This window comes from Coptis chinensis, chromosome 6 (assembly GCF_015680905.1).
Source record: "Coptis chinensis isolate HL-2020 chromosome 6, ASM1568090v1, whole genome shotgun sequence".
NCBI classification, from domain to species: domain Eukaryota; kingdom Viridiplantae; phylum Streptophyta; class Magnoliopsida; order Ranunculales; family Ranunculaceae; genus Coptis; species Coptis chinensis.
In genome coordinates, this window is record NC_141461.1 from 32,537,761 (window position 1) to 32,564,782 (window position 27,022).

The 27,022-nt window shown below is 38.4% G+C and overlaps 2 protein-coding genes across 3 annotated transcripts; both read right to left on the reverse strand.

Annotated features, from left to right (window-relative positions):
* Positions 1-1,082: 1,082 nt before the first annotated feature.
* RGTA1 (RAB geranylgeranyl transferase alpha subunit 1) lies at positions 1,083-17,112 on the reverse strand. 2 transcript variants are annotated; one of them, XM_086563875.1, is made up of 8 exons: positions 16,940-17,112; positions 16,685-16,844; positions 16,444-16,604; positions 16,247-16,351; positions 14,985-15,788; positions 14,491-14,680; positions 10,749-10,955; positions 1,083-1,661 (listed from the first exon to the last, which is right to left on the reverse strand). In XM_086563875.1, the coding sequence occupies exons 1-8, from the start codon at positions 17,053-17,055 to the stop codon at positions 1,629-1,631; spliced, it is 1,776 nt and encodes a 591-aa protein (XP_086420001.1). In that variant the 5' UTR covers positions 17,056-17,112; the 3' UTR covers positions 1,083-1,628. The 2 variants fall into 2 exon arrangements, with proteins under 2 accessions (XP_086420001.1, XP_086419999.1); XM_086563873.1 differs by having other exon boundaries at positions 10,769-10,955; positions 16,940-17,111.
* Positions 17,113-17,247: 135 nt separating this feature from the next.
* LOC147492617 (double-stranded RNA-binding protein 3-like) lies at positions 17,248-25,357 on the reverse strand. Its single transcript, XM_086563876.1, has 3 exons — positions 25,093-25,357; positions 24,092-24,354; positions 17,248-18,245 (listed from the first exon to the last, which is right to left on the reverse strand). The coding sequence occupies exons 1-3, from the start codon at positions 25,115-25,117 to the stop codon at positions 17,418-17,420; spliced, it is 1,116 nt and encodes a 371-aa protein (XP_086420002.1). The 5' UTR covers positions 25,118-25,357; the 3' UTR covers positions 17,248-17,417.
* Positions 25,358-27,022: the final 1,665 nt, after the last annotated feature.

Here is a 27,022-nt window from a genome sequence, read left to right on the forward strand (position 1 = left end):
AAAATCTTTCACAATCCACAACTTTGCTTGGAAATCATAACCAACCTCAAAACGAGCTTCACATTCAAATCGAGTGATTGCCTTGGGTGCTCTTTTGTGTTTCCTCAGTATGAGACGCTTTGGATCTCGTTCACCTGCAGCTGGGCACAAAAACTCCGCTTAACACGATCACCCTTTTTACGAACTCTCAAAGTATCCTTACGAACACTAAAACCCACTACCTTGGCATAATCATTAAAAAGTCTGTGCGCCTCCTCCAAAGTTTTGAACTGCAAAGAATAAAAAATTGTTTTGTCTTCTTCATAAAGTCTATCAGCCTCTGACCTACTGACGGATGTATCCCTGGTGTCTGTAACTTCATCATTTTCATTATCCACTATGGAAACATTTGATTCGTCCATTTCCTCACACCTAAAACTATCAAAACATGTATTTCTAAGTCATTCTTCGTCGTCCTTGGAGATATGATTTAGGATCACTACATAAAACAAATAGAGACTTTTAGCACAAATTTACACAATTCTACACCCTCTAAATGGTAACACTTGTAAGACATTAGAGAAGGGGTGCGACCATTTACCCCCAAACACTTGGTAAAAGGGTAGTGCCATAATAGTTATTCCACCAATTTCTTTTCTTAATATGGGTTTACAGCCCCGTCCACTAGAATGATATATTATATGTATCATTTGTTCTCCTAAAGCATATACATAGAATATATCATACGTCATTCATGGAATGGGAATGAATCTCCAAAATTAAGAAACCCTAAGAACTCAACACATTATAACACAAAATGCAAATTGAATTGCAAACACATTTCAAAAATCTTTCTTTCAATTGAAGAATCAATTTACTAACTTTATTGTTACTGTAAAGGTTGATAGTGTAAGAATGTAAGATGAACTTTTGACCAGTAACTACGAATTGAAATTGAAATTGATTCAATTAACAAAGAAATGCAATCGACGGTCGATGGTTGTATTAAATGAAGTTAGAAGATGAAAAAGACCGATAATAAATTTTGTTATGTTGAAATGGTTATTGTAAATGTAAACCGAAATCTAATCTAAATTAAAATCTAAGATATAAATTATGTTTTCGCCCTTTTAATTAAATGTCATTAAACTTACATAGTCTGTTACCAAAAATAATACTAAAAAAAAACTTGGACCAAAAGCCTGCATACCGTTGCAGCAGGCGTACTCTAGATTTTGGATTCATATATTACAGTGTGGATACTTGCAGACTTAAGGGAAACACACAAGTTGACTAGCAGACAGCTTCCCCATCAAACCATTTAAGTTTAGGAAGAACCTTTACCAGCAACGACTTGAACTTTTCATTGTTGATTGCATTTCCCACAATATTTAGCTGTGTCAAGTGCAAGCCTTTAAAAATCAGCACCGCTTCCCAATTTTCTGCTATTTTGACATCGCCACTTGCATAATCATCAAAATCGCAATCATCTCCTACAGTATGAGACAAAGGAGAAGAGCACAAATATCTTGTTCTGTCTATTGGATGTGCACCAATCTCGTTGTGGGAGATATCCAAGATAAGTAATGACGGTAATGATCTCAAAGGGTCAAGCGCAGTGAAACTGCTGAATCTATTGTAACTGAGATTTAAGCAAGAGAGGAGGTGCATTGCCTCCAAACCTGTGTGACAAGAACCAATAATAATTCAATATATTAACTACAATTCTTCAAAACATGCATACAAATGTTTAGGATCAAAATTCAGAAATAACTCTGTTCCGTAGGCCAAAGAAATCAGCCACAAAATTTACATTCAAATTAATGAAGCAAATGGGATCTAACATTGCTTATATCACACATCTAATCTAATATTATTATGCTACTTTGGAGGTGGAAAACATTGTCTGATAATCGTCAGGGAACAGAGATTATAACATTCAGAAAGAAGATTTAAATTTGGGAGGAGATTGATCTGATGCTGCAATAGAAAGCAGAGGTGGGAAAGGAGTGACAGGCATACCAAAGCAAAATTTTTGAAGGCAAAAAACAACAAAACAGAATATCCTATAACTCTACAGTCAGTTATTTCAAGGAGCAGAATCAAGCAGCAGTTCACAGAGGTGAGTTATGGCCTCACTGGGGAAAAATCCAAATAGACATAGTAGAAAAAAGTCCAGCGATGATACGGCTACAAGATTCAGACACATCCTCCGGACGCTAGACTACAATGCAGCTTTGAGCCGTCTTGATTAATTCCTCTACTAAGATATGTACCAATGAGATGAAATACGACATGCAAAAGCTAGTAAGAACTCAAAAATTCAAAAACAGTAAAACAACTATGCTATGAGAACAACTCTGAGAAAACATTGCATCCAAACATTTTATGATTAAACAGAGTTACAGCATAAAGGCTGTGTTCTTTGCTCTGCGAATTTGCAAAAAGAATGTGACAAAAACGGGTGTTACACAATCCTACCAAAAAGGATGCACCATCTGACAAAGCTTTGCAATTTGTGGCAGTAAAGTTTCAACTGAACTTTCATCTTTTTAATTGAATTTTGGAAGTGAAAGCACATGCTGATTACTTGACTCATACACTGTCTAGTTATATCTTCCATGGAAAACTTCCCAAACTTAACACCTTATCCCACATGCTGGGACAACAATGACATTGTTTTCATGTTCTTCGTTACCATTAGACTAGTAGTACATCCAAGCCATGTTGACCTCCTCCATTCTAAAATCCCGTATCAGTCTTTTATCATGTGCACGCACCACCTCAATCTCCTAGAGGATCAATTACCCTGAGTGCGCCTCTTTTAGTTTTATTTTATTTTATTTATTTATTTGGTATTTGGGTAACAGATAATTGAGAAATCAAAAAATTATGGTGCAAATCAGATACAAAATCTCCAAATCTCTAACTCAGAAAGACGCTTTGCTTGGAAGACCTCTACAGAAACAAAATTTTAATCTTTTTGATACCTTGGCTGTTGCTAGAAAAGCCATCATAAAAAGTCTTATTTTTCTTTTTCAGTCTAAATGGTCCAACAAATTGTAATGTGTCACAGCCATTTTCCTAAGAGCACATTATTTGTCTTTACTTCTTCCCCTCCTGAAATATGCTCACATCTGAATATCTGATATCGTGTTTTTACTTGCACCTCGTTTCCCAATGTCCTAATCTCTACTTCTTTATCCAATAGATATCATGTTTCTTGACCAATTAACATATGACTCGCTTCTAAATCTCTCTCGTTCTGGTAAACTGAAACTTTTCAACCAAATGAAATTCCACTAAAGCGCCTACAGCAATCCACCAAGTATTACAGTGTTAGGGAAGACCTAATGCATTATAGAGCCCCAAGGATCCAAGACATATCAAAGTCAAAGAGAACCAATCCAAGAATAACTGCAGGTAATTGTGCGTTGCATGGATACATGTAATGAATTAAATGAAAGCCGATTACAATAAATCATCAATGCTTCTAAAGAAAGGAAAGAAAACCCACTAAAATTGCTTTACTCTTGTTAATAGGAAACCTAATCAAGATAGGAAACATAATTAACTTGCCAGGTAAGAAATCTATTATAAGTAAGAAGGCAACTATTATAAAAAGAAATAAACACGTAACAAAGACGTGTCCACACATCATTCTCCTTGGCACTGAAAGAATGAGATTAGCCAAAAACAATTCATCATTCTTCCAGGGAAGTCAAAATTCGTACAAGAATTCTACCATTATATAGGATCACAATAACAAAGTACAGCAAAGTTGCTGCACTATTCTGAAAATCCCCCCAGAATAAAGATAAAAATGCAATTTTTTATTCCACTGATTCAATTCGTTTTTCCAGGAAGGAATTTCCTCCAAATTGACAAGAGAAGGATCCATGTAATCATCACAAAGAAGACCCTCAATCTTCAGATCTTGCCCATTTTCCACGTCAAGCTTATCATTCACACATACATTAGTAGCTGAAAGAGTTCAGATCAAGCAATTAGGCTATGATACCATTTTGTAACTATCTGACCCCCTCACGTAGTCACGTGTCAATACTGTTCCCACTTAGAAACTGCGGACAAGGTTTTATTCTCGACAATTCTTTCCAGGTATTCACCCATCCTTCTACTTCTCTCCCAAGCATGCTTAACTCTAAAATTCTTATGGCATCCCATGAGTTCATGATTGAAAAGGCCTCAACACTAGTAAATGAAGTATCTAAATCTAGGATTTAGAAACACACCTTGCCCAAATTGAGATTAGGCACCTGACACAACCATTGCCGCTCACGGAGCTAGGCACCTTTCCAGTGTACCCTCCCACCTTCAACAAGTGAGCCGTCCTCGTAGCAGATACAACTTTTATTGAACGCAAAAGCGAAACTCAAACACACCAATAAGACAAAGGCCTAAATCTAGGGTTTAAAAATACCACAATATGGAAAACTCAAATCATAAAATTCAGTTCGTGGTAAAACACAATATAAACAAATTACCATGAACAACCAATGTTCTTACCATAGGCAGGTGCTTGCTAGCCCAATATCCTTCTTTTGGTCAGTATAACGAAATTCTATTAACGATGAAGCATAGTGTGAGAGATTCACGCTACAAGCCTTATTACAAAAGCATTACATCTAGGATTGTACTACAATGTCCTTAAACAGTTGCTAGCTCATTATCCTTCTGAAGCAAGAAAATTGTCGCACCCAAATACCGCGACCTTTAACTTTACTAGTATTAAAGCTCTATTTTTTATCAGCTGCACCAATTAGGTTGCCTACGTACCCATTTCAAGATCAAGCCGCAGTTCACTCCTCTCCCCTCACCCCTCTCTGCCTCTCTTATGAGCTGCCCTCTTCTCCTCTCTTCCCTTTTATATCCCTCTCTTAGGTTCACTTCATGGGGCATAGTATGGTCTTAGGCCTATTCTCTCTGGGCCCAATATATATTATGGTGTTGGCCCTATCTCTTAGCCTAATAAACACAGGCTCCCTCTATGAATATGGCTACTGCACTGCCCCCTCTCGGGTGCGCAGACTTCTATAAATCCGCGGATCCGAGAAGTCCTCGACCTTCCTTATCTACCAAATCCTCAGTCTATCAAATGTCTGTATCTCGAATTCCACGACCTCTGCTCTTATTCAACTTGTACTCGGCGCTTTGCATCTCATATCCGAATCCCACCGACTCAATGCTCCTTCCACACAGTTAATTTGCCTCCATACTATTATCGAGTGTGCTCATCTACTTCGTGATTTGGAATATGCGTTCTATGGTTGCCCCTTGTACTTTTGTGGACGAATCTCGATCGGCATAACCTTATTCGCCTCAATTCGCCTCAATCCTTTTGCTCACATATCATACATAGTTAATTTGCCTCCGTACTATTATCAAGTGTGCTCATCTACTTCGTGATTTGGAATATGCGTTCTATGGTTGCCCCTTGTACTTTTGTGGACGAATCTCGATCGGCATACTCTTATTCGTCTCAATCTTTTTGCTCACATATCAGCGAATGGTTTCTTCCTTTCGCTCTCACTCTTCCAACTCAATCCTCATGGCCGCAAAGTGTCTCAACCCAGCTATCAACTCTCCTCTATAAAACTCACTACCATGTCCGCGATGTGTCTCAATCTAGACACCAGCTCTCCTTCATAAAACTTACTACCATGTCCGCGGAGGGTCTATTCCCCTTCGCTCTCACTCTTCAACTCAATACAATGCCCATGATATGTCTCAACCCAGCCAGCACCTCTCACACAAAACTCACTACCATGTCAGCGAAGCGTCTCACTCCAGGCACCAACTCTCCTTCTCAGAACTCACTACCATGTCCGCGGAGTATCTCCCCTTAGTCACCATCTCTCCTCCAGATAACTCACCACTATGTCCGCGGAGTATCTCAGCCCAGCTATAAGCTCTTTTTCATAGAACTCACTACCATGTCCGCGGAGTGTCTCACCCTTTCGTTTCTCTTTCGTAGAACTCAATATTGTATCCGCGAAGGATCTCATCCCCTTCGCTCTCACTCCTCAAACTCAACATCTTGTCCGCAAAGGGCATCATCCCCTTCTCACTTACTCCTAGAACTCGACATCATGTCCGCGAAGGGTCTCATCCCCTTCACACTTACTCACAGAACTCACTACCATGTCAACGATGGGTCTCTTCCCCTTGGCCCTCATTCTTCACAATCAATCGTCATCTCCGCAAAGTGTCTCAACCCATCGGCTCTCGTACATGGAACTCATTAGTGTATCTCACTCTTCAAACTCAACATATTGTCCGCGAAAAGTCTCATCCCCTTTGCTCTCACTCTTCAAACTTAACATATTGTCCACTAAAGGTCACATTCCCTTTGCACTTACTCGTGGAACTCGATATCCCGTCTGCAAAAGGCATCATCCCCTCTATTTCTCTTTTGTAGAACTCAACAGTATATCTGCAAAGGGTCTCAACCCCTTCGCTCTTATTCGTAACACTCAACATCTCTGTAAGTCTCATCCCATTCTCTTCGGCGCTCTGTAAAACTCTATATCATGTTCGCAAAAGGCTTCATCTCCCCCGCTATCTGCCTTAGATGCAGCTCATTTTGCCCCAAGCTTCATTCGGACACTGCGGTTCACGTAGAGCCCATCCCCCCCCCCCCCCCCCATTCTCCTCGGCTTAGAGGCAGCTCATTTTATCCAAACTTGATTCGGACTCAACAATCCACGAAGGGCTCATCCCTCCGTTCTCTGGCTTAGAGGCAGCTCATTTTGCCCCAAGTTTTATTCGGACACAGCGGTCTACAAAGGACTCATCCCCCGTTCTCTGGCTTAAAGGCAACTCATTTTGCCCCAAGCTTGATTCGGACGCAGGAGTCCACGAAGGGCTCATCCCCCCGTTCTCTAACTTAGAGGCAGCTCATCTCTATCTTTTCCCACATAAGAGTGGACCAAACCTCCTCTAGTAAATATGTGCAGACAAATTCTCAAGGCATTAAGAGATAATAGTGTACATGTATGTAACTAAATGCAAAGATATTATGCCCTTAATGTGAATTGTAAGTCACCACTACATAGAGACACCAGCAAACTCCGAGGTTCCCCGTATAGCTAGTACGGGGCTCGACCCCGGTCTTACTCAATGTTATATCATGCAATAAACCTTTAATGCAGAAAGTAAACTCTTTGATGACAATATAGTGCATGCAAATAAGGTAGTAAACGAGATGAGATAGATCCATCTCTCAATACCAGCTCAATCTCAACTCTGTTCCGCGGTACCGTGGATCTTTTTCTTTCTCTTTAACCTGAAACTTTCATATTTGAGTTTTGCACAAATAACACGTGAGTTTTAACGAAGAACATTAATTCAGCATAAGTATTTGCACACAAATATAATGGCGATCATATGCTCTAAACAGTGTACCATCCGTCTTACCCTGAGGTGTACAACCACGTTTCTCATTCATAGTCCGCGACCTCCCAGAGCGAATAGGTTTGCGGAATACCACGAGGTCTGGGGACAATTTCAATCTGGTTGACAAGGCTCGTTTGCCCTCAGTGTAACTCTGGTTGACGTCCGAATCACTACTCGTCCGTCTATTATGTACATAACGGTAAAACAACAAGTTACCTACCGCGGTACATGTCTCTGCACATCTTCTGTAATTATTTTGCCATTCATATTCGGACGCTCCAATCCGTAGATCTCAATCTCAAACTCTGGATCTCCTTGTTCCTTTGCCTCGAAACTACATAGCCGTCGATGTCTTCTCCGTGCATGTTTCGTCAAACCTTCCTTATCCAGATATTTTTGTTGTGAAGCACCATACCATTGTGACTTCTCCATACTTTATGTGAAAGCTCAAATTATGTGTCCACCCAGAATCAATGTCGTGCACTGAACTCGTAAGCACCGCAACTCATCCCACAATCCTTCTGCCGCACATTTCTACAGGCACCTTCAGACCATTTTCTACGTATCCGCCACATCGAGACTAGTTCTTAACCGTCATCTCATGAGATTGATTCCAAACAGCTAATGACCGTCTCTTATTGGTTGATTTTCCCAAAACCCAAGGTCTCTTAATCATATAGTCAAACATTTGAATACTTCATGTGCACGTTTCATGTCTTTCTAGCTGAAATTTGTGGCACCGAACCAAGCTGCTAGTAACTGCTGAAATGTGACGCCTTTTCATTGTATTTGTTGCCGAAATGTTCATAGCTGCTCAATAGTTTCTAGATAGCTATAGGCCCACTGAAATCATTTGTTGTAAGAACTCCAATCCAAAGACCAAACGAAGCTCACATCACATATGTCTCTCTCAAGCAAATAACCGAGAACCGAGAAGATCTATTGAAACAACTTGAACACTATCGGAATTTAAGATGAACATGAACTTAGCTGTTAACTGTAGTAGCTTTCTCATTCACAACACATCTCAGCCACTACTACCTTCTCTTTTCTCGACCACCAACTTATTTTTCTTGTTCTCTATTTCGGTCCCCACAGACGGCACCATTTGTATTGGGCTAAGAGATAGGGCCAGCACCATAATATGTATTGGGCCCAAAGAATAGGCCCAAGACCATACTATGCCCCATGAAGTAAACCTAAGAGAGAGATATAAAAGGGAAGAGAGGAGATGAGGAGAGGAGGGCAGCTCATAAGAGAGGGGAGGAGTGAACTACAGCGGCTTGATCCCAAAATGGGTACGTAGGCAACCTAATTGGTGCAGCCGATAAAAAATAGAGCTTTAATACTAGTAAAGTTAAAGGTCGCGGTATTTGGGTGCCCAAATAAAAACCTACTTATACTGCTTTATAACCAAGAAATCAAGCTATCAAACTAATTGACATCTAAGCGAGCAATCTATTACTATATTACTATTTAGCAAAACGTGTCCATGCATCAATACCACAATATATGTTTGTGCTGAACCAATAACGGTAAGGAATATACGTTTTGTTGTTCTTGCGATGAAGCACACACAAAGAAAGTTCATCTTTGGATAGCTCATTGAATACCCACATCTTGAATGAACTACAACCCGAGTAGCCCCAGGCATTTCCAGGAGAACACAACCCTCCTTTATCATCCGCCAATTAATTTTTTCATTTAAACCTAACAGTGCTAGTTAAATTTGAACTTATGGTGCTCCCTTTCAATAGTGCAATTTCTTCTATAAAGTCTCTCAATGGGATGCAAACCTAATTTGAAACCATTAAAATGTTCTCCACATGCTTTATGTGTGAAAGTTTTACTCGCCATAAAACCAAGCATTGTAGAAATACCAATATTTGATAGAATTCAGACTAATATAGAAACAACTGTAAAAATAATACAAATGATACAAACCCCAACAGTTTGAAAGAAATCTCGAGAAAAGGTTTTAGTACGGTAGTTGGGCAGGTAAAAGCTGAAATGGCTAGAACGGACCCTTAGTGGACATGGGATAGAACTCCCGATCTCAAACCGCGGTTTGGCATTCTTACTCCAAAAGCTCGTCGAAACCGCACTCTTGATTTCTTGAAACCAAGCTCTTGATTTTCGAAACCAGGCTTCACAGTTTTTTGAGAAGTTTTAATTAATTAATCGGTAGTTTTCTATTAAATTAAGACTCAATCCACTGTTCTGTACAAAATAATTACAGATTTGAAGAAATCCAACATAGATCCCCAACTGTGAAAAATGAAGATCAACAAAAGAAGGAAGAAAGATAAGTGTCTGAAACCCAATTGAAGAATTAAAATATGATGTTTTGAGTTTTGACGAAGTAGCTAGAGATGCTTCTTCAATTTCCCCGAGGTGTGTTTGCTTCTCTGCAATCAGTTGCTGGCATCATGGGTCTCTCTGAAAGTGCAAAGGTCCAAAAAGGGCGACAAGGATCACTGTACAGTACTCCCCATCTTAAATTAGCACTACTTATTCTCTTTCATAACTTGGCAGATCATAACAAGTGTCGGGTGTCAACCACTATTTTGAGCGAAATACAAACCTGATGGGTAAAGCTTATAGTTTTGTTTTTTTCTCCTACATTTATTTTTTATCTTTATATTTTTAGGAAAATCAATCATTTGTTGACTTAACCAAAGAAAATGAGTTGTAATGACTAGTATTTCTAACTCAATACTATACTAATTAATAAATAATACTAGTATATACAAGCGATCCGAAGCCGCTCTCAAAAAGGGAGCTTCTCAAGTTCGGCGGTTTGGCACTTCCGCTCTCGCTTTCGCTCCCGCTCAACGTTCTGGTGACTAAACAGACCACAGTTATAAGCCCAAGAGAAAAGGAACGGGGTCAAAGGCAATGGTTTCATCCATTGACCCATAATCCATTGCGGGCAGTGGTCTTTTTTCTTTTTATTTAAAGACACAGAAGCAGCTATTCAATCCTGCCCTGCGCCACCCTAGGCTTTGCTATCACTCATGACAAGTATATGGATCTCTCTAAGAAAGTCGTTGCGCGCATCCCTCTAGCCAACCCTCCTGCAAGAGGTATTTTCACTCCATGGCATGATGGGAAAAGCCCTCAGCGGGCCCAAGTGCCATGCAAACCAGATCACTCTAGTCCGCACTATTGCGCGAAGGGACAGAAGTTCGATGCAAAGAGGGTTGTCTTGAGTGGGGAAATTGAAAAGAGGTGTGGCTCCAGTTGGTAGTAATAATAATAATTCTATAAAGAAACATGCGCAACTAAGTTTACAAAAATAATTTCTGAGAAATTTTAACTACTGATTTACCACTGAGGCGCAAAAAGAAAACCTGTATCAGTAAAATTTCACCTTCAATAGATTGAATCTCATTGTGACTGAGATCTAGTATCTGGACCCATAATAAATGTTCAAACGATCCAATCTTTGATAATGACAAATTGTTAAGCCGCAAGCAGACACTGTTGGGCAAATTTGGAGAACCAGGTTCCTCATAGTGAAAGCAGTGCCTTGCCAAAGATTTCTCATTGGAGACCACCTACACAATCACTGAAACATAAGAACAGGTTTGCTATGTTTTTCAAGGATACACAAGTTACTACAAATACAAATATAGCTCATCAAGAAACCAAATCTCAAAAGTCAAGAAAAAGTTATATTAGTTTGTAGGCATCAGTTTTCCATATTAGTTCGTGTTATACATGTATAGCCTAGAAGCCACCTATTTTGTAGCACTTTACCACATGTGCAACTTCTACATGCTCAGGCTTCTAGAGCAATTCATCTTCAAGTTCTTTATAACAAGAGGAATTTTTGTTTTGCTCAGTAAAAGTTAAATTGTATTATATCCAAAGAACTGTAGGTCGAGAAACCTACCATTACAAAGGACATATAAAAACAACCCAAAAAGTAAACCAACAACCCTACTCAAGACTCTATACATAATATCTTCCCATCTAGCTACAAACTGTTCAAAACGAATGTTTCTTGGTCCACAAAAACTTTACTCCAATAACAAAAGAGCCCTTTGATATCTAGTATGACTTTCTGGATCACCATAGCTTTGCCTTCTAAAATGTGACTATTCCGTTCCAAGCAAATACCCCACATAATTGCAAAAGATAACATGTTCCATAATGTCTGCCCTCTACATGAAAAGGGTACCGGCCCAGTGTACCACTGAGTAAAGAGATCCACCACCCGACTAGGACTTACCCAAACCATACCAGACTCCCAATGAAAACAAGACCAAACCGTCCAAAAAAAAGGACAATGCAAAAGCACATGATTAACCAATTTCTCAACCATCGAGAGCATAAGGGGCAGAAATCTGGAGTTTGACCCATAAAATTTTTATTCCTGAGATTATCAACATTAAGAATACGCTCTAAAGTTGCCGACCAAACAAAAAAAGCAATTCTCGTAGGGACACTGGAACCCCAAATTCTTGAACCTGGAAAATGGAAACAACATCACTATTTCGGGGATACCAAGAACAAAGAACGAGATAGAACGACATGGTAGAGTAGATCCTTTTTTTGTTGAGGCACCAAACCATCAAATCAAAGTCCCGCTAGTTAAGATTTACCTCTCCAAGCTGAGCAATAAGCGAGGCTAACTCATCGATAACCCAATCATTGAAAGCCCTACGAAATCCGAGGTTCCAAGAAATGTCTCTATCAAATCTAACCATGCATTCACTAATTGTGCACCCTTTATGCTTAGACATGTTGAACAAAGTATTAAACACCTCTTTTAAAGGTCTATCTCCCAGCCATGTGTCTTCCCAAAACAATATTTTATCTCCTAAACTAAAACTATACCTCCTAAACTAAAACTATACCTGATACCTCTTTTAAACATGGGCCGCACTTTCATAATGCCCCTCCAAACGCCACACCCATAAGGAATGCAAACAGGACCACTCTCCCAACCAAAATGAGCTTCACCAAACCTAGACACGATAACTCTTCTCTATAGATTATTCCTCTCTATATCAAACCTCCAAAGCCACTTCCCTAAAAACGCCAAATTGAAAGTACGTATACTCCAAACACCCAAGCCCCCATCCGTCTTAGGCAAACAAACTAATTTCAATTGACGAGGTGATACCTATGGTGCTCGTCCATGTCATCCCACAAAAAATTTCTAATGATCGACTCTATCCTTTGGACAACACTCAAGGGCGCATAAAAAAAGGAGAAAAAATAGACAAGTAGGTTCGATAAAGAACTCTTAATGAGTACATGGCACCCCCCTTTAGACAAATTCTTAGCCTTCCAACCGCTAAGCTTCTTACCGAACCGCTCAACTATAGGATCCCAAATAGCCTTAGATTTAAAAGGAGCGCCAAGAGGAAGGCATAGATACATAGAAGGCAAACAATCCGAACCAAATCCAAGCACAATGGCTAAGACGCGAATGTCTCCCACCTCCACAACCGAAAACACCTTACTCTTTGAGAGGTTGACACATAGACTCGACACAGCTTCGAAACACCCGAGAATGCCCCTAAACCACCTTACCTGCTCAATATCATCCCCTAAAAAGGCAATGGTGTTGTCAGCAAAGTGAAGATGAGAAATGAGCACATCCTCCCTACTGACTCTAAACCCTGACATTACTCCCATCTTGTTCGCCCTCGAAAGCATTCTACCCAAAATCTCCACTGCCAAAATAAACAAGAGCGGAGATAGAAAATCTCCTTGTCTAAGACCTTTAGTACTCTTAAAAAACCCAGCTGGAGACCCATTCACAAGCATAGAAAAAGAGGCGGTAGAAATACATTTTCTAATCCATCATTTCCACTTAGAACCAAATCCCATTCTATCTACTATCTAAGACATAATCAAGAAACTTCCAACTCACACGAACCTTAGTCAAATTCACTTTACAAACAATACCACCCACACCCCTCCTATTCCGATCGTCAATCGCCTCATTGGCAATAAGAATACCATCCAAAATTTGTCTATCGTACACAAAAGCTCCTTGCTCTTGGGAGATCACACAACGGATCACTCTCTTTAGTCTAGATGAGAGAACTTTCGAAATGATTTTATAAGCACTCGCAATTAAATTGATAGAGCGAAAGTCCCCAATATCTTCCACATCATCAATCTTAGGAATCAAAGTCACAAAAGTGTTATTAAGAGTATGAGCAAGAAAACCCGACCGATTAAAATCCACACTATGTTCATAAAATCAACTCTAATAGTCTCCCAACATTTCCTATAAAACTCTACAGGAAACCATCTAGACTCGGAGAACGATCACACCCTATACTACAAATGGCAGCCCAAACCTTGTCCTCATCAATATCTCTTTACATCTCATCTCTATCCTGTAACGATATACCCACCAAAGGGAGATCATCCACCAAAGGTCGTGCCCGAGTCAGCTCAATATAAAGATCCGAATAAAAATTCACAATTTTTTCTTTAAGGCAATCTTCCCCTCTAATATCTTTGCCCTTAAGGTTGAGACACTCTAAGTGGTTTATTCTATTTCTAACTCTAGCCATTTGATGAAAGAAACTCGTATTTTGATCATCTTCAACAAGCAATTTAGTTTTGCTCTTCTGTCTCTAAGAAATCTCTTCCCTCCTAGCCAAAATCTCAAACTCTGACTTGAGCTCAACTTTTCTTCACCTCTCTGGAGAAGACAATATTTTCTTCTTCCTTCAGACCAAGGACTTTTATCTCCTTAAGAAACTCTTCTTTTTTCCTATCGACCCGCCCAAATAACAAGAGGAATGATGAAGGAATGAAATTCCATTAGGTGCAAGTACACATAATTATTTGAGAAAGAACATTCAAACTACATAGGCTCTGCATGCAAACTCTAAGACTAGAACTGATTGAGAGGAAAGTCAGGCTAACACACACACCACACTAATAATAACAACACAAACAAACAATAAAAAACCAAAGTAAAAAAATATTAATATAAAAAGAAGTACAAACACAAAAAACCAGCAACATGGTAAACAAGAACAGGACAAGAATAAGAAAGGCAAGTAACACTAGCAAGCAATAGGAAATAGAAACAAAAAATACATACTAAAGAAGTACCTTCTCCATCAAGACTAAGCTGTGAACATCCTTGTAATATCTTGAATGTGTTGGGTCCAACTTCATCAAGTCAGTAAGGAGTTCTAGAACTTCTTCAGTATTGACCTTCTTATATACAAATGGGGTATTATAAGCCATGAATGTGTCATGAGCCATTAACAACCGTGCAAGTGTAAGCTTTCCAATTTTACTAGAAAAAGAAGCAGGCAAACACAAAGAAAACAGTATAAGACTAAAATGAATAAGAAAAGATGAAAGTAGGTTTGTTTCGATGGGTAAAATGGTCAAGGCAAAATTTAAAAAAATTATCTATAGAAGAAACTACTACTAGGAGGAGAAGAGTTCAACTCCAGCATTCACAAATACAAGGGCAAAGTGGTATTGACCTCCACAACCTCACAGAGGAACCAAACAAAACTAACAAGTTGGTTCGGAAACTAGTGTTGGTAGATTGTCTATTGTAAATTCAAATCTAGTAATGACAAATTACATACCAGATCATAATTAGTAACAATTCCCGAAATAGAGCAATCTCCTTGGTCACGGTCTCAACGAACCACTCTGAAGCTGTAGGCTCATGATCCTTACTGATTCTTAGATGATCCAAGGACAAAATAGGACTTAAGTCAAGAGTTGGCGCTTCAAAAGTGCGAAATCTGTCTTCTCCCCAGACCAACAGCTTCTGACCTGCACCTCTTGCGGCACTTTCTGATGCCTTGCACCGCAGAGTCACTTTGAATGCAAACCATGAAGGAAAGCTGTAGCTAGAACCACTTGAAGAAACAATACCCTTAGTATGTCCAAGGCGAACCTCAACTGGATATGCTTTTGGAGAATTTTCTTCTGAATCAGGAAACTTCAGGTATGTTATCCAAGCACGTGACATCCTTGAATTGTCAACTGAAAGTGGCCTCCAAATAAGATCTTCCTTCAAGAACATATACTCAACTGTTACAGTGGATGAGCTTACACCTTCAACAGCTTGATTGAAATAAAGAATGAGAGGAAAAGCTCCATTATTAGAATGAAATATTCTATATGTGGGCAACGCGGCATCATCTATGTTCCTTTCAAAAGATACCATCAAACCTGAACCATGAATTGGCCAAGAAGAGACTAGCACTGGAGCATCTGGAATGACTGTTTGTTCCAGAAGCCATAGATGATAAAACCAACCACTCTGATCAGCTGGTTCAGTAAAAAGAGCTTGGTGTACAAGTTCATACTCTTCTGTCATAATATTCTCTTTTGAAGTGAACCCCCGAGCCTGTTGTTTCAGTAATTTTGACAGGATGACACTGCAAGACATCTTATGTCTATCAATATGTATTGAAAAGAAAAGAAGATATAAGAAAATAAAGCATCTTTTAAGCAATGCCAAACAGAACCATAATTGTACTTTTCTGCTGTATATTTAAAATGCCACAAGGTTTTACTGTAGATTTTTGATAAAGCTGATATACTTTGAAAACTCTAGATGAGACCTTTAAACGAGACCAGTGATGACCGCAAAATGCTGAGAAAGAAAAAACTTAGTGCATAGTGCCTATATCAAACTAGAACTAAAATGTAAAATAGATTGGTTCATGGAGGATTAATTCCAAAGTATAACATACTAGATGATTCATTTAAATTTACATAGATGCCTACTACTACAATGGCCAACTAGTGCTGTTATATAGGGGGAAAAAACGTTCAAACATACTAGAATGCATATAAGCACATAAATACATATGATTTTTATCGTATTTCATACCTACGATGATGCCATGCAGAATAATTACTGAAATTGTTATTTATCATATCCGTCGTGTATTTCAACTCCTCCTCCTCAGGCACATTCTTAAGTTCCGCAACAAATCTACAAAATACAACAAAAAAATCATAACATATATAAAAAATAATCCCCTCAAATTAGTCTTTCTTTAAACTTAAATAGCCCCAAATCATCACCTCCTATAATTCCAAGCATGGAAATTCCTTGGATCAGCTTTCTGAAACTTGTCCAACAACCCAAACTCACGATCAAACGACGAATACCCTTTACTTACAATCCATTTCCTATGATGCCACGCTCCATACGACTTATAATTCTTTCTCAATCCACTCTCCACCTACATAATAATAATCCCCATATAATCAAACCAACAAAATTCCAAACAAACAATTAAAAAAAAAACAAAAACAAACATACAACTCCAAGTTCTTCATCTAAAATCGACTTGACTGATTCATAATCAGTATTGACTTTAAGATTATGTTCAACCGCAAGTTTTCTATAATTCCAACCAGTGTAATGTTCAGGATTCAGTTGTAGAAGCTTCGTACTTATTTCCACTGCTTCTTTAGTATATCTACAATCAATAAATAAACACAAAAACATATAAATAAATAATAATAAAATAATGATAAGATAGAAAGAGAGTGTGCGAGAAATGATTATTGTTACATTTTGTTGTGATGATTATGAAGAAGTTGAGATTGAAGATTTCGTAGTGTAGCAGTTTTGGCTATTGTTGCTGAATCTTCTTCTTGTTTTAACGGTTTCCGAGGCTGCCCATGCATGTTTGTGTTCGCTTAGCTGTTAAGAAAAAATTCAGAGATTCAAAATGTGATTTATATAAAAAAAAAATGTTTGGGGATATATATAGTGAGAAGAAATCTAGTCTTGGTGGGCTTTATTGTGTTGTGGACCCAGGCCCATAGATTGCGAGTGATGTGGACGTGGATAGTCAAAATTAATTAGGATTTTGAAAATGTTGACCAAATGAAGTTGACTGATAAATATTTCTGAAATAATAATAATAAGCACAGATTCTTGTTCGGTTGTAATAATGACTCAGATAAATTAACAGTGATTACGCAAAAAGAAGTATCCAATGACGGAGACTCAGTAACGGAACCATATGGAACGGGAAGGCAACTCATTAGAGACCTGAACATTCCTCCTTTACGCTGTGTGCATTTTCAGCTGCTACCAATTGACTACTGTCTTCGTATTGGATTAAGCTGCCTCCTGAACTATTTTCAAATCCAAAATTCTCAACCATAACTGGAACCTCTGTTGCAGTATTATAGGTCAGTTGCCCAACTTCAGAGGTTTCGACTTCCGGAGCTAACGTTGCTAGATCATTGATTTGGGACCCAGGATAGTTTCCAACACTAGAAAATCCATGGTCATATGGGCTACAATTCAAGCCTGATGTTTGTCCATGTTGAGAATAGCTGTGCGTCTCTGTAACAGGCAGTTGCTGATTTTGGTTTAGTCGCAGTGCAATCTGTTCAGCATCATGAATAAGGTTCCTTGCCTCTACAATTCCCCCGTACACTTGTAGGGCCAAAGGATTTTCCACACCAACACTTGTGAAGTCAATCTTGTTCCTTGACGACTTGTTTCTTCTCCCTTTCTTTTTGAAATTACCCTTTGTTGGTTTGAGAGGTTTCTCTTCCTTTTTAATAACTGGTTCCCTTTTACTTGGAAGAACTGTAAGCTGACAGCTACCACTACGTTTGGCTTCCGCTCCATTAGGATTTGACTGGATAGCCAGTAGAGCAGTTCGGGCAGCTTTGATCTCTGCTTCTTTTTTTGTTCTTGCTGCAGCCCCAATATACTGAATCCCACCAATGTCAACGGTACAAGAATAGAAAGACATTCTTCCAGGTGCATCGTCCTTGCGGCACACATAAGATGGAATTGCATAATTCATCTTCTGGGCATATTCCTGGAGTAGGTTTTTGCATAAGCCTGTCTCTTGCTGAAACAGAAAATGAACATAAGCATTCAAGAACACAATACATACTTCAATTTGACAATGCTTTGCGAGTGTGATAGATGCAGAAAGGGTTAACACAATACCACAATAGTTAACATATCACCAAAATAGGGTAACAATATGCTATACCTTGAACTAGTTTTTTTCTTTTATACCAGAACCATACAAAGTTACAATTCAATTTTCCTTCTTCCCTTTGCCCACTTATGACTTTTTGCCTGTCAGTTTGCCATCTGCCCTAAAAGATCATGGAAGAATCCACATAATCAAAGGGACCTACAATTCCACACAGACATGCAACTTCTTACGTTTACTTCTTTTTTCAGCTTTTGTAAGTTTGGCATAAGATTTGAGAACAAAGGAGCCACAGGGAAGCTTCTATCTCTTGAAACTTTCAAGGGTTTGCAATAGTGCCTCTTTCAAGTCATACAGTTTAACAGATGATCATCAGGGCAAACCCAAATATTTGTTTCTCTTTAAGAAACTTGTTAGGCATTCAGCTTTTGTAAGTTTGGCATAAGATTTGAGAACAAAGGAGCCACAGGGAAGCTTCTATCTCTTGAAACTTTCAAGGGTTTGCAATAGTGCCTCTTTCAAGTCATACAGTTTAACAGATGATCATCAGGGCAAACCCAAATATTTGTTTCTCTTTAAGAAACTTGTTAGGCATTAAAGGGGTTAGAGGAGTAAAAACAAAAAAGAACCAAAAGAGAAGAGAACTTGTGAGCATATAATGTTATGACTTCCATTTCATGTACCTCACAGTTAAACTGACAGAAGAAACCAAGATCACAAGAAAACGCGTCCCAAAATCAAGAGGAAACACTGTTTTTCCGATAGCAACCCAAGAACCATCCCTTTTCTTTTGTCATCACTCCATCTAATTATCAACATCTTAATTGGTAAGATCTCAATATTTAACAACTTATTTTTCCCCTTGAAAGCTCTCCCACATGCAAGAAATTGACGCCCAAAATTACCAAATCAGCAAACAAGAACACCTGATATTATAGTTCCCAAGGCACTATTTTCAGCTTGCTTTGGTTTAAAAATTACAAAAAGGTGCCCGTATCTAAATAACTGGTACCCATTATCCTAAATGTTTATCCCAAATATCATGCGTGACAAAATCGTAAGTTTTTAAATTTAAAAATTAAAACTATCCAGATTTTTTTTTTTTGACAAGTAAAATTTATTAATTAGGATGTAGAGAGGATACAATGTGAGAGAGAAATTCACTTACATGATACACCAACTGTACACTGGGAGGACCACACACATCCCAAGTCCTAATGCCTGTTATACAGGACTCCTTAGTTAAACCCCCCCTACAAAGACCCAACGAACTACATTCCGAATGTTGATATGAAATCCCAATTGCCATCCCTATCGCTAGCAGATATGTCATTGCTAGCGAACACATACTATTAGTCTACATGATCATCTTCATGTTCCACCTCCATGTTAGACTGATAATTGTCTAAACCCAGCCCCATCATTTTCTCAATCCGGGATTCCTCACTATTATTTTCATGTATTTCCCCAAAGAGTTTTTCAAGGCCCGTTCTTCCCAAACCAGATGACATCCCCAATTCGCCTGCTAATGGCACGACCATGTATTTGATCCAATTGCGAGAATCATCCGTGTTTCGGCAATTGCATATTCTTTTCACAATTACACCCATATTGTCTTCTTTATGATTTTCATGCCGTACCCTCAAAGGATGATCATTCAGCATGCTATTGTCATTTGAACCAGCCTCTGCCCCTGCTCTACCACTGCTGAATAGCTCAGCAACATCCCCTTGTGATGTGACGCCATGAACAACACTACCCCGTGGCTCAGTCTCATTCACTCCTATAGTAGCCACCTCACCGCCTTCCTCAATAACCAGTACAGACCTCGCAACGTCTACCCCAACCTCATCACACATTCTATCCTCCCTGTTAATGGAAGCATCGTGCATGCCCAAAACACTACCTCCTCCAACAGTCAACTCCCCTCTAAGAATTGGGGAGGCTGCACACCCAGTTTCCTCTGTAGTTGTTACTTGCTCATCCGCAACTGATGTTTGAAATTTGATGGCTCGTTGTTCATCCTCTAGTCTTTGAAGAGCTTTGTAGATCTTCGTGTGTTGGTACACCCTTTCGTACTGTTTAGATTTTCGCTTTCTCTGCGAGGCAGATATCTGGATAAGATGATCTAATTGGTCTAAGATGCATTCAATAATTGGGTCTGGACATAGAAGCCCACGTGTATTGACATCTTGTGGAGTCAATAGGGCTACTGGGTTGAGTCCATCAAGAGAATAATGCTCCCCACTAGATAAAGATGACGTCACAGTTAACTTAGATTCAACTCTATGGGGCACAAAGCTTGTCCAGGCCCAACTATATCATTAACAAGACCATGTCTAATCTCTTGACTCAGAGATCTTTGTTGATCACGTGTCTCTAAATAATCATTTCCCTCATGCAGGAGGCCACACTCTTCTGTGACAACTGTCCCCTCAACACAATTCAAATTAAAATTTAGGCACTTCATATGATCTGCTACTCCTGTACCTTCTAACCTTAAGTCACACCAGTCTTGTTCCTCCCTCTCTCTACAACCAGACTCTGTTTCAACCACCAATTCTTCTTCTTCATCTATACTCCTACCATCAGATTCTCTTTCAGCCACCATATCCCCTAGTTCCCTAGCAACCACAGGTGTTGACTCCCTATTTGACAAAATCAAATTAAAGTTTGAGGAATCTTCACCTGGAGTCTCTGCCACAACCGACGCTATACCATTTGCTACTGTGTTTTGGTTCACCCTATCTTGACCACTATGTCTTTTTGAAGATGCCCTCTCAGCTGCCGTTTCCTCCCTGCTTCCCAAATTCAAAACCTCGATGGAGTATCTCCTCCAAGTCATTGATACCCAAACACCATCTTCACTAAACACCACATTTTTTTTCCTGATCACTCCCCCTTCGTTTCTCTTTCAACACCAAACCTTTGCAAAACAAGAGCTTCTCTTTCACATTTTCCCAACACGGATCGTCGTTAACGAACCTTACTTGCATATTAACCAAGATTCGTTCATTCACATCGCATCCTTCCTCCTCATCCACCTGATTTTCTGTGCATCCTCTCTCAATCCCACTTGCCCCACCCCTTACTGATTCCTTATCTCGCTCACCCCCTCCATGAATCAACGCTTGCAGATACGATCCATTCCCCTTTGGTCTCCCCTTCTCCTCAGTGTTGTTCCTCTCTAGATCCACAGCCCCAAAACCTTGTTTACTTTGAATTGTAGTCCCTTCTGCAAAGCCTTTAAGCAATGTAGCAAATTTTCTCCATCCCTCGCCATTTTCAACTTCCGGTACACATAGGCCATGCGACCTTTATTAGAGCTGGGATTGATTGAAATCTGCACATACCTTCCACTGATGTTGGACCTGATACATAGATTCACAACAGCTTGTGCATCCCTTTTCCAGTTTGCACGAACATCATCTGTATCCTTGTTTGCAACAAAAGACTGGAGTCTGTTAGCAACCCATATCGCTGTCTCCTTTGTAACAAACCCTTTGCTCCTAAATCCTGCTCTCTTCTCATTTAATCCTATCAAACTCTGGCCTCCAACTCCTGTCCATGCTATCTCGAAACTCTTTCTCTCGATGAAGATCACCACAGTCACAGTCACAGTCACATATCTCTTCTCAGTTGTATACTTGTTTTACATGAAGATTTCTGCTCATTTAGTTTTCATTAGTCTTTCATTAGTTTTCATTTAGTTTGAACAAATATTTATCAGAACACTCATCACTAATTCTTATAGGGTAATTGAACATTAGTATGACACATTAGAGGTTAATGTACTAGTTCCTCTCTCCACATGTACATCATGTGTCATCATCTCTTTTAAAAGATCTAATAATTCAAAACTGAGAACTAACGAGGATACAGAACTGAAAATAAAGGGTCATATGAAGTATAAGATCCATTACTGAGAATCTAAGAGCTCAAGCAGGTACGTTCTTTTCCCTTTTGTGTGTGTGTGCGAGGGTGGTTGAGACCCTTCCTCACATTATTTTGATTATTGCAATCCTACTTTTAGCAGTAAGAAAATAAAATCTTAGTTCTCATTCCTTGGAGAAGAAAAACTATCGTAAATCTATGTGATTATGTAAACTAGTAAAACTTCTGAAATGTTTTTATTTAAGCAAGGTAAAATAATTACATATGGCTCACTCTCCTAAATAAGGAGGGAGCATGTGACAGAACTCCTAGCTCTCCAAAATGAGACTAAAACCCACTACACATAATACTATAAACACTAAAAATATCACTTAGACTGACACCTCAAGACCCCTACGTTCTCAACATAAACGTTCTGATTGTGAATCATTCTGAGTTCCAGTCATTTCATGTTGATTACTGGAAATTATACTTCATCCAATAAACAAAGACAACCCGGTGTACTGCAAATAAGACAAACAATGTTTTGTTTCTGGTATTGGATAGACTTATTCTACATAGAAGAGTTGCACAAGAAAGGGAACCCAAGGATGGAATTACGGGGGTTAGCCCCTCACTTTACATGTGTAATCAATCAGCAGCAGAATTCTTGGTGTGTCAGTGTTGAATATACTCCCTCCACCTCTACTTTATGTCTAAGGTCACGTGGTTTATAAACCCTCAATCTTAGATCATGTGATGATTTGGTGTGAGCATGTGTGTTGGGAGAAGAGCATATCACCAATTAAAAATTGAACTTTGTCTTTGCCAAAAAGATACATCACCTCTTAACAAAAATCACAATATGAAACAAAGAAATATGCGAGTGTGGACTTGCCTTGGCAACGGTAAAAAACAATTACTTGAGTGGCATAGTCGAAGAGTAAGGTAGCAAGAAAAGGAGAAAGAAAAATGGAGAGCATTTAATGAGTTGGAAAAAGTGGCGTGAAAGCACAAAATTTCTCGGAAGATATATATCAATTATGGAGTGGCTTCACGATGGAGAACTAAAGACCAAATTCTTTAATGTGGGAGAAGAAGTGGTGGAGGAAGAAAAGACCCTGAATATAAAGATAGTTTAATTCTTTTCCTACCGATACTTGGAAACTCACCGGAAGTGTTTCAAGACTTTGTTGATGCATAGGAGGAGGATGAAAAGACCCTGAATATAAAGACAGTTAAAGTGTTTTCCTACTGATACTTAGAACCTCACCAGAAGTGTTTCAAGACTTTGTTGATGCATAAGAGTTGGTGTGAGTAGTCAGTAGAGAGGACCCATCAATGATTACTTCCTAAAAATGACCTAGGGTGTGTTCGATTTGTGGTAAGTCTTCCCATGGAAAACTTCCCCTCTAATAGGTAAATAGAGATGAAGCTCTTGATTTTGTGGGACCTTTTCACCACTTAACAATTGTGATTGTCTGAGAATTTTCCATAAGTGGGGGAGTGGGTGAACTAAGCACTCTTGAGCAGGAAAAGTCCCCACTAAAATCATCTACATCAGCTCAAAATTTCTCCAGATAAATGCAGGAAAATTTTCCACAAATCAAACGCACCCTTAAAGAATATTACAACCGACAGAACAGTACCATTAAGATCATTGCCACCACCAAGTCTAGTAACCCTTTAACAACACTTTGAACCCCAATACCCCATCAAGAACAAATACCAAGTCTAATTCTTTAGAGCTCATGATAGTTTTTACTAGTTCACTGTAAACCTCAATGCTACCGCTATAAGACCACTAAGATTAAAATATAAGATCGCCTACAATATTCACATACCAAGAAACCATGTCTATAAACAGCAAGTAAACTTACCACTGGGTGAGAGATGGATTTGTTTATGTTTCCCGATTTAGTTAATTCCATGAGAGCAACTTCCGCAGCCGATTGTTCTGCAGCCTTACGATTAGAAAATCCAGGGAGAGAATCATAACTAACATTGTTCACAGTTACCGTGGACCTGAAAGAAGGTTCATGGGAAGGGCCTTCCTTTGTTGTTTCATAGACAGGAGACAGAAGAGCCCCCTTTTGCGCATATTCCTGCAGCCGGCTCTTAAATACATAACAATTTGATACACCTATTAAAAGATCCAAAAACAAGAAAACAAAGTGATTACTCAAACATAGTATATCACATGAACAAAAAGTATAATAGTAAGTATTGGGTTATAACACTGCTTAGAACCTGCTTCAGCAACATCAAATTACAAAATCTAAGGAGTTTAAGAAACAGATGGGAATAGTTTATAACAATGCAACACAAATTGATCAAGGCGATACGAAACAAAATGATATATAGAATATAATCTTTGCACAGGAGCCTTGTTTCCTGTTTGTTGTGCTATTCAAAAGTAATATATTTTTTCTACACATACAGGTTTTCTTTGGGTCATTCTTTTGGAAATTGGGAAGGAAAAGGAGTAGATACAGTTAACATGCTCATGCAACCAATTCATCACTTCAGTGTTAACAAAGACAATAATTCAGACTATCACATTTAGTACATTATAAGTAACATGTTTAAGGCAACCAGTTATGACTGATGAGAAAATACATGTCTTAATTCATTGTTTCTGTGATTCTTGTCCAGTTTAGTTGTTGCATATGTCCTCTTTATCTAATATAAAGGTGAAAAGTATAATATAACATACTCAAAAGCAAATTTACATCATCAAAATCGAATCTTTTCATCAAAAAATGTAAAAAGAAACAAAGCACAATTACAATCACTACTGAACAAACAAGCATATGGATAAATACAAGTCTTCAAGAGCAAACAGATAGGGAAAGCATGTTAGAGAATGCAAAGGGCATACCTGCAAAACCATTAGTGATTGACATCTTTTACTTGTGTGTTTGAGTGAGTGGTTTAAGAGGGTTTAGTTAACTCAGTGGCAGAAATGAAATCTTTGTCTTGTAAAAAAGTGGGAGGGGGGAGTTAACTCACCGGTTTTTATGTTGCCAGTGTAGAGTGTCGACCAATTTAGTGGATTGGGCCTTTGTATAGAAGCACCATTTTTGGACTTGGTCTAGCCGTGTCTAGTATAGGACTATGGTTTTCTATATATAGATCGACACCAAGATATATGGAGAAGCAAAATTACTGTGTTTTGGATCATATAGTAGAAGTGAAGTTAAGGAGAAGGGAAGTGTTTTTCCATCGTAAAAATAATATGTTATTTACTTTTGACTTAATAGCAATTTTAATTTCATCTATTATTTATCTTTATATCACCTCTATGTACAAGCTAGAAATTTGACTCTAGACACTTTCTTTAGTGTGCTTTTTGTCTAGAGAAAGACCAATATTATCTTTTGATTCTACTCCAATTTGCAACACGTCACTTTTTGGGTGTATTAACTGTTTTTAAAACTTCTTATTTCTCTTTTTTACCCTTTCATTTGTAACTGCTAATTTTTTTCACAAATAAATAATACGAAAATCCATTGTGCACAGACTGCATGTGTGCGTGTCAATCGAGGCCACTCATCAGGCAAGGGGTGCATGTGTATTGCTCCAAGATGTACTGCAATCAAATAATACAAAAAAAAAAAAAAACCATTTGTGGTTTCACAATTTCACAATTTGAATTACATCAAATAAAATTTAACACATGTTATTCAAAATTATCAGAGATTCATTTTAAATTGCTAAAGCTGTATTGAAATTAGTTGTAATCAACATACATTTTTTCCATTTTTGAAGTTGATGTTTTCCACATTGTTTTGGTTTCCCCAGAAATTCGTCTCACTTTTAATTAGAATTTTGTAGATTTCAGATGAATTTTAGTTATTTTGATTAACCCATTACTCTTTTGGTAACTGATTTAGTTCGTAACTTTTTTTTTGTTGGTAGTTGCTTCTTTAGTTGGGACTAATAAAAGAGGTCAAAATTGTAAAATTCAGTCTGAAATTTGAGACAGATGTCAAATTTCAATGTTTATGGAGGAAAAACGAAATTTTTTTTTTGCTATTTCCTCTTAACTTAAGAAATTTGCGGCTGTGTACCTATACCCAATTTTCTGATTAAAGCTGAGTACAAGTGAGGTAGACAGTCTCTTTCCTAGGTGGCGCATTTTTGACAGAGAGTTCTGCCACGTGGACACTTAAAAATAAATAGAGATTTCCCCCTCTTTCCTAATTCAATTAGAACACTCATAGAGAGTCATAGATTTCTAACTCAAGATAGAAATTAAAAAGTTTCCTATAATCAGGGAGAGTGTTGTCTACAAACTTTGTTTATCTTAATAACAAAAAATAATCTCTATAAAGATCTACGGCTTAATTCTGAAATTAAAAAGTTTCCTATAATTATAGAGAGTGTTTCCTATAAACTTTGTTTCTCTTAATAACAATTAATTACAAGAAATAATCTCTACAAATATCTACGGCTTAATTCTACATCACAAGGAAATCCCATATAACCAACTCCAATTGAGAAATCTTTATACAGTAGTTCATGTAATTAATTGCGCCTATACTCTATCTTCTTCGTACTAAAAAAGTATCTAGTAATGGATCACCTTATGTAAAGTATAGAACTATCGTTATTTCTCTCATCTCAAAGTGTACTACTACCCTTGATTGATCACACTACCATGCTCATATCATATCCTTTCCATTGGCACCACTTTACGTATTCAACAAATCTCGCTGCATATCATATAAGGCGGAAGATATTTTCTACTTTAACTTGATCCAATATGTTGTTAACAACATAAAACGCTTATAGATTATGACGGTTTG